The following is a 9,814-nucleotide window of genomic DNA, read 5'->3' as shown; positions in this document are numbered from 1 at the left end:
AAATAAACCATCATAAAAAAAAACAAATACATATATATATAAAATATATATATATATATATATTTAAAAGTATATGTTAACACATTTTGAATATTTTTTTAACTTGCGTGAGGTTTCAACCATATATATATATATATATATATATATGTTTATATTTATTTATTCATTTTTTTTTATTTTTATTTTTATTTTTTTAATTTTTTTTTATAAAATAAACTTTTAAACAATTATTCATTCAAAAAATTATAAATTAATATACTCAACACACATAATTATATATATATTGTAACAGGTGATAATTTATTAAATATAAAATAATAAAATATATTTCAAACATTCTGCGATGTTTATTATAAACAATAAATAAAAATATATATATATATATAATTATATGTGGGTTTAATTTTTATTTTTTTTTATGCCTATATTATTTATTATATATATAATTTAAATTTATATATTAATATATGTTTCTTATTTTCACGTGATTTTTTTATTACATATATATAAATATATATTAAATATATATATATATATATATATATAATTATATTATATATAATATTTTTTTAAATATATCATAATACTATATGGCTTATAATATATATATATATATATATATATATATATATATATATTATATATTATTAAATTTATTTAAACGAAAAATTCATAGAGTAATATCATAAATGATTTATTGAAAAATATTTAATCTTATCTTTATAAATATATTCATTTATATGGAAAATATTTTGAATATATAAATATATATATATATAATTAAAAACATATTTACAATTATTTTTATTTACTATACATTTTAATATTATATTTTATTTATTTTAAATATAAATAAATTGTGTACTTTTTCTATTTATATTATATATATATATATATATAAATACGTTAAAAAAATAAAAAATTAAAAATATATAAATATATTATATATATTATATATATTGTTTATATTTTTATATTTTTATATATTAGATATTTGCCTTCAATATATTGTTATTTTTTCTTATTTGAATATAAGATAAAAAAATTAAATAATACTTAAAAAAAAAAATATATATATATTAATATATATATATATATATATAATATATTTATATATGTTCAATTTTGATATGTTTTAATTTATTATTTATTTATTTATTTTTGAATGGAGGATGTGAAAGAATTTTTTAATCACGAGGTGGATCTACCAATATATTGTGATAAAGATAATGTAGGAAATAATCTTAATCTTATAAAAGAAAAATATAAAGAGAAACTTTTCAACCTTCTTGAAGAAATAAAAGAAAGTCAAGAACTGTTTTATAGAAATGATGAATATAAAAATAATTTAAAAGAAAGATGTGAATATGAATATAGAATTAAGAATGAAGAAGAAGAAGAAAAAAAAATAGATGAGCATGATGATAATATAATAAATAATTATAATAATCATATAAATGTAAATATAAATGATGTGAATAATCAAAATTGTTTAGATAATTTACAATGTTTTAAAAGAAAACGACATGATGATTATAATAATGAGAATATGGAAGAAATAAATAAAAGACGGAAGAATGAAAAAGATACAAACCTTTTTTTAGATATATCAAATGATATGAATAGAAATAATTCACATCACTATATTGATAATATATATAATTATAATTATAATTATAATATGAATGATTTTATTAAGATAGATGAAAATTATAATTTTATTAATTCAAATGAATTTATTTGTAATATACCTTTAAAAGAACAATGCGATTTAAAAAAAATATTTTCTTATTTTATAGAGTCTTTAAAGAAAAAAAGTAATCATGATAATATTTTTAAAAAGACTTATATTGAATGTCTACAAAGAAATAATAATAAATTATTACAAGGTCCTTTTGATGAAAATAATTTATTCTTATATAAAAGTTATTTTTATAAAATAAAAAAGATCTTTTCTTTATTTTATTTCGATTTCTTTTTATATATAATTAATGATATGATATCTGTGGAGCAAGGTATGGATTTTATTCTTAACGAATTGTTTTCTATAAATGAGCAATTTTTTAAGGATCTAAAAGATATTTTAAAAAAAAAACATCCACACGACAACATCAACAACAATAATAATAATAGTAATAGTAATAATAATTACAAATGTGGTGGGTTTATATCAAGTCAAGAGAACACTCCAAATAATTATAATAACCATATCGATAATCCTACAATAAATAAAAATGATATATCTAATTATAATACATATAATTTAAATGATTTAAAATCTTCACATAATGAAGAACAAGAAAATAATATGAATAGAAAACATTTATATTATCATAAAATCAATTCTTTTTATAATAATGATGATGTTTTAAAAGAAAAATATTTAATCATACCCTTTAAAGAAATTATTTTAAACAGTTTACATTATTTAATAGAAATTATTGATCATATTAAAGAAGATAAAAAAGAAAACTATAACAAATATAAAGATATTATAGTTCGTTGTATTAAATTTTTAAAAGATAAAAATATTATTTCTTATAAAGAAGCAGCTACATTTATAGAATGTAAAAATATAGATAAATTAAATTTATTTAATAAAGAATTATATAAACTTATAACCAAATTAAAAACTAAAAATATGTATAGTATTTCTATATATAATCTTATAAATGAAAATATTAATGCATATGGAAAAATTATTTTTCTTCTACAAAAATTTTTTACAAAGCATACTAAAGAAATAAAACAATATAATAACAAACAAAAAAAAAAAAAAAAAAAAAATTTTAAAAAAATTCTAAACCAATTGGTAATTAAATGGGATCAAAATGTAAAAGTAGAACAAAAGAATAATAAAACTTCCAAAATAAAAGCAACTCAAAGGAGACATAAACATCAAAATAAATTCCAAAATATATATAATTCTTATTGTCAAATAAAAAAATTATGGAAAAGACATCTAAGTTGTTATTATTGTAATGATTTAATAAATTTAAAAAATGATATCTTTTTAATATCAGGTTTACATAATTTATGTCCTAGAAGAATATTATCTATACTTTTATTTTTTTATGAACAAAATATTGAAAGTGAAAAGCAACTGCTCCCATTATTTTTTATGTATTCAAAGGAAATAATAACTGATGTAATTATCTTAGAATTAAAAATTAGAAATAATTATGTAAATGAATTATATAAGGAGGACTTGATCAAATTAAAAAATATGAATGTTAAGAATGAAGAAAATGAAAATGAAAATAAAAATGAAAATAAAAATGAAAATAAAAATGAAAATAAAAATGAAAATAAAAATAAAAATGCGGCTAATCAAATGAATGAAAATAATAATACGACTAATGAGACTAATATGAGCACTGTTAATAATATTAACCACACAAGTAATAATAACAACAGCAACAACAATAATAATAATAGTAACAATAGTAACAATAATAGTAACAATAATAGTAACAGTAGTTATCATAATGATAATATTCTTGACTCATCAAATAATCAGAATGGTAACTCTAATAATAATTTTATTTTTATGTTTACACAAAATAATTTTTTTACACATAACTACTTTAAGATGTGCTCTATTTTAATTCTTAATGATTTATTGAATTTCGAAATTTTCTATTCACATTTACTTCCAAATGATATATTATTAAAAAATATGTTTGAAGAATTATATGAAAAATATTACAACGAATATGATAATTCAAATCCTGATAAGGCCTCTTCTTTTTTTTATAATTACATGCCGATGGATATAAATGACGTGCATAATATATATGAAAAGGTAATAACATATACAACTCAATCGAAGGAAGTAATAAAGAGGAAGGGTTCATCGACCCTAACCAGCACAACAACAAATATGAACAATAAAAATAATAAAATTAATACAAACAATAATAAAAATATTAACAGTATTAACAGTATTAACAATATTAACAGTATTAACAATATTAACAGTGTGAAACATATCCAAAATATTTGTAATGATGTTCCTTTTAATCATTCGTCAGAAAAAGAATATAATCAAATTAGATCTTCTTCATCTTTTAAAGATTCATTTGTAAGAAATAATAATTCTAAATATAAATTTTTAAATAGTTGTAAAGATTCAAGAAAAATTTTGGAAGAATCTAATCCTTTATATTTATATGATCATATTATAAGTTTCTTATTAAATACACAAGATCAGGAATTAAAAAAAAAATATGATGATATCCAATGTTTAAATAATAAAGATCCAATTGAATATTATTTATATGACATAATTCACAATAAATCAAATACATTTGATAACTTTATTAAAAGTTTTATAGAAAGAGAATTAAAAGTCAGAATAGAAAATATAAATTCAAATTATAAAACGTATCCTAATTTTTTTAATTATTTATTTCTAGAAAGTGATCCTTATCTATTAATATTGGCTAGAATATTTTTTATGAAAGATTCTAAGTTTTTATTTTTATCATCATTAATAGAATTAAATGCATGGGGTTTAATACATACTGTAATTAAACACATGGAAACATATAAATGTAATCCATATTTAAATTATTATATACATTCAGCATTCTCAAAATTAATCTATTATATTATTATGAACTTTGAGAAGAAATATGTTAAAGATATTATAAATAAGGACTCATCATTGAAACGAAAAAAATTGAATTCTAAAAGGAGAATAAAAAATATTCATACAAACAAAAAAGAAGATATAAATGACAATAATGGTGATAATAATAATAATAGTGATTATCATAGTGATTATCATAGTGATTATCATAGTGATTATCATAGTGATGACAATACTTATAAAACAGCATGCTTCTTTTGTAATATAAATTTGCGCGGGTCACAACTGTGTAGCTATAAGTCCATTCAAATTATCAATAAAAATAAGAAATATATTGAATCATTATTTAAAAATGAAAAGAAAATAAAAAACAAAAAAAAAAAAATAAAAACTTTATTAAAAAGGAAGGAAAAATATTTATATAAAAATATAAAGGAAGAAAAATTGATAAATATAAAAACAAATAATATGAATAATCATATATATAATATAAAAAATGAAACTATAAATATGAAATATTTTATAAAATCATTAAAAAATAGTAATTCTGAATTTTCTTCACATATATCTAATAATTTATTATATTCTGATGATGATATTATAAAAAATAAAAAAATTAAAAAAAATGTAAATCATAATATAAAAAAAGAGCACCAAATAAATGAGAAAAAAAAAAAAAAAAAATCAAAATGTGATGATGATCATAATAATGACAATAATATTAACATGACTAATTTTAATTACAATAGTGTTGTTATAAATAAGATCTTGTTAGATAATCAAAAAAATAATTGTTATTTAAGAAAGATTAAAAATATAGAAGAATTTATGCAATTTATATTAATATTATTACAATATTTAGGTTATTTTGGATTTATATATAAATCATTATTAAGAAGAATTCTTCGTATTCTTTTTTTTTATACAAACAGTATAATCAATTCAAATGATTCAAATAGAAAACTACATCCAAACTTTGAAAAACTATTTATAAAATATTTCTTTTTTGTTATTATTAATGATGATAATGAACAAGATGAAGAAAACAAAAGTATTAATGATGATATATGGAATATTCTCAAATTATTACCTGCTTCAGATAGATATAAATTATATTTTAAATTTTTTAAAAAATTACAAAAGGGCAGAAAAAACTTGAATAAATTAAAAAACGTGAAAGGATATGAAATAAAATGTAAGATAAATTCGACAAATAAAATAAATCACAACCACCACAATAATAATAATAATAGTAATAATAATAGAAATATACAAAATAATAATTTAATTACAAGTATAAATGGTAAAGATCTGGTTGATGACCAAAACAAATGTGACAACAAAAATGTAAATAATATTAAGATAAATACTAAAGATGATATATCTTTTAATAATAATAAAGAATTATTTAAACTTGTATATCAACATAAAAACTCTATTATTACCTTATCTTATCTAAATTTCGATATAATTAAATGCAAATTAAGAAAAATTATTAAAAGAATCACATCTGATATATTAAAAGATAGATATAATCCAAAGGTGGAAAGTATGCTATCTGAATTTACTAAATTAATTAATAGAAATCCATTTGATTGTTCAGATATTATATTACAACAATGTGAATTATTTGATAATAATATGATTATCACATTATCAGAATCTATTAAAAATATACATAATTTATCTAGTGATATTTTTTTATATAAAATATTAGAAAGACAACAATTATTAAATGTTCATAATTATCAATTAAATAAACAATCTAATAATATAAATAATTTTGAACTTATTGATGATTCTATTTTTAAACCAAAAAAATTAATAAATATATCATTAGTAGGAGCCAAATTTTTATGTAAACATCCTTCTGTTAATTTTTATCCTTTAGTTATATCTATATTTAAAAGAATATTTTCAGAATTACATACTTCTGATCATGTATATCTAAAAAATAAATCTTATATATCTAATCAAGTATTATTATTATTCTTATTAAATCATTGTAAAAATCAAGTACAAAAATATATCAAATCATCACAATGTGATAATAATGTGATAGATGCAAATGTTCATATATCAAACCATATGAATCAAACCAATCATATATCTAATATAACTCAAGAACATAATAATTATCATTTTCATAATAATTATCATTTTCATAATAATTATCATTTTCATAATAATTATCATTTTCATAATAATAATCTTACCCTTACTGATACACAAAATGTATTAATATATGATAATGAAAATGCACTTATAAATTATATTAATATATATCCAAATGAATATATTAATCCATATGATTTAATAAATAACCAACAAGCATATGATGAATCTGAACATAACAAAGAAAATATAATACAACATTCTGTGTTAAGTGGACTTAATAAAAAATATCCAGATATTATGACAGGATATTTTTTTGATTTAGATTATATTCAAAAATTAATTGAAATATATGCTGATACTAATGCTTCTTTAGATGTCCAAGAATTAAATGAAGATCAATTAAATGCTCAATGTGGACTCAAACTAATTAAAGAAGAAATTATGATCTTACAAGAAAATTTTAATTTAAAAATTAATAATAATGAATATGAATATATACAACAAATTGAACAAGAAGATGAAAAATTAAAAAATGCATGTATTCAAAATGCTATACAAATATTCTTAAATCCAAATTATATTTATTTAATATTTTTTATTCTTTCCAAAATTAAATATGAATATTTATTTGATAGTAATACAAATAATCTAAGAAACTTATCAGCCATGGTTGATAAAATACATATAGTCTTGTTACAGTTTGTTGAATTCTTACAAACTAATATTAAACCATCTTTATATTTCTCATATATACCTAATATTTTGCACATCTTTCAGTTTTTTGATATATCACAATCATTTCATATAACCAGGTTTGCCTTTCCCTTTTTTAAGCAAACAAATTATAAACATAATAATAATATTAAGCAAGTGAATACTAAAAAGGAAAAAGAAAATGAAAATAATAATAAGTCTGTGATGAAGAAAGATATGACCTCGACAACTAAGGCGCTTCAATCAGACACTTCGCCCAAGGAAGAAGGAAATGTAAACATTTTGAAAGAAACAAAACAAACAAATCATGATCATATTAAAACTGATAATAATTTATGTGATAATCATTTAAGTGGTAATCATTTAAGTGGTAATCATTTATGTGATAATCATTTAAGTGATAATCATTTAAGTGATAATCATTTATGTGATAATCATATAAGTGATAATCATATAAGTAATAATCATTTAAGTGATAATCATTTAAGTGAGACTCTTAACTGCGAATCTTCTCTCAAGAAACCTAATGACGAAACGGCTAATCAAATTAAAAAATACGACGATCCCAATTTTAATCACGTAAACGAACTGTTGTGGAAATTACTGTTAATGCCAATAGTGGACAAATATTTAAAAGAAGAAGAATTGAACGGCATAAACATTAATTTTTATCTTACATACTGGAGATTAAGCATATCAGATATATATGTTCCACATAAACAGTATCAAAAGGTATTAGATAAGTATGAAAATTATATAAAAAAGTTAGAAAAATATTATGAAGAAAATAAAAAAAATGAAGAATATAAATGGATTCCTAAACAAATAAAAAAATTAAATATAAAAAAAAATAATTTAAAAAATGAATATGAATATCATATAAATCATACAAAACAAATTAAAAAATATCTAGAACATATTGTTGAACATTGGGTAGATCCACAAAAAGTTAGTTTAAATACATTTGTAGCTTTTATAAAATGTCTAATAGCACCTAGAATTCTAAACAGTGAAAAAGATTCATTATTCTGTTCAAAATTTATGCAAATATTATTAGAATTACATACACCATTATTTAATCTATGCACCTTAGTATATATATTTATAAAAATGCTAATCCCATTAATTAATGCATGTACAGAAAAAGAAGCATTAAACATAGGAATATTTTTTAATGATTTCTTTTCATATATATATTTATTATGTGAAGATATTAAATATTTTCAAAATGTATCAAATAAAAATCCATGTTTTAGTTATACTCTCAATTTTCAATCAAAAGATACAATTACTCATAATAATATTATGCAAAAAGTTATTAAGTGGGAAAAAACTATACTCTCATTATTATTTGAAAATAATAATTTTGAAAAATCTTGGATTAATTCAAAATCGCTTGTTATCTTCTTATTCAGATTTTTAAATACATTTCCATATTCATATAAAATTAAAAATTCAATAAAAACCTATCTTGAAAACTTACAAAATTTTGCAAATAATCAAGGATGGAAAGATATTCTTATATCAATTAATAGTTTGAAGACAATGATGGAGAAAAACAGGTACATAAATTTGAAACATATATATATATATATATATATATAAAAAACAAATGAAAAATATATTACACACAATGTATATATATATATATATATATGTGTATATTTTTTTTTTTTTTTTTAGAAAAAGTTCTGTAGGTGAAAAAAAGGATTTACCAGTAAAAAGTCAAGAAGTTAAACAAAGCACTTCAAGAACAAGCGGTACTATAAAAAATAATACATACATATATATATATATATATATATATATTTATATAATATATTATTTTATATATTTTTATCTTTTTAGTAAATAATGTTAATGCAGATGTAAATGTTACAATGAATCCTTTCAATAATTCTACCCCTGTACATATTCCATCCAATCCACCTTTTGCTCCTATGCCCAAAAATATATATAATCCAAGTAAATAATTAATAATTCATGCATATAACCTTTCTTATATCTTACACTTTAATATGAACATTATAATAAAAAATATATATATATATATGAATATAAAAATATAATTATATATATATATATATATATTTTTATATTTATCATTTTATTATTATTATTTTATTTTTTTTTTTTTAACAATCTTTAGATGTTTATCCAATAGTACAAAATCCTATTAATCCTCCACCGAAACCATATATGAAGGATAACAATTATAACAACAAAGTACCCCCTCCACAGGAACCTAATAAGTATTTTTTTAAAAGGAAATTTCAATTCTTTAAATATTTTAATTCATAAAATTTGTCCATTATAACTTATAAAAATATACATATAAAAATGAACATATATATATATATATATATATATATATATCATTATGTTTTT

The 9,814-nt window shown here is 18.1% G+C and overlaps 1 protein-coding gene across 1 annotated transcript in view; it reads left to right on the top strand.

The window, feature by feature from the left end:
• Positions 1-1,165: 1,165 nt before the first annotated feature.
• The window catches only part of PGSY75_1249800 (putative THO complex subunit 2), a gene marked incomplete at both ends in the record, with an annotated part of 9,512 nt that continues 863 nt past the window's right edge, over positions 1,166-9,814 (top strand). Inside the window, 4 exons of the mRNA XM_018787053.1 lie at positions 1,166-8,988; positions 9,110-9,186; positions 9,275-9,391; positions 9,576-9,678. Coding sequence (XP_018640918.1) covers positions 1,166-8,988; positions 9,110-9,186; positions 9,275-9,391; positions 9,576-9,678 — 8,120 coding nt within the window. The remainder of the gene's footprint in view (positions 8,989-9,109; positions 9,187-9,274; positions 9,392-9,575; positions 9,679-9,814) is intronic.

Source organism: Plasmodium gaboni, chromosome 12 (assembly GCF_001602025.1).
Source record: "Plasmodium gaboni strain SY75 chromosome 12, whole genome shotgun sequence".
Lineage (NCBI taxonomy): Eukaryota > Apicomplexa > Aconoidasida > Haemosporida > Plasmodiidae > Plasmodium > Plasmodium gaboni.
This window is presented reverse-complemented; position numbering and strand designations above follow the sequence as displayed.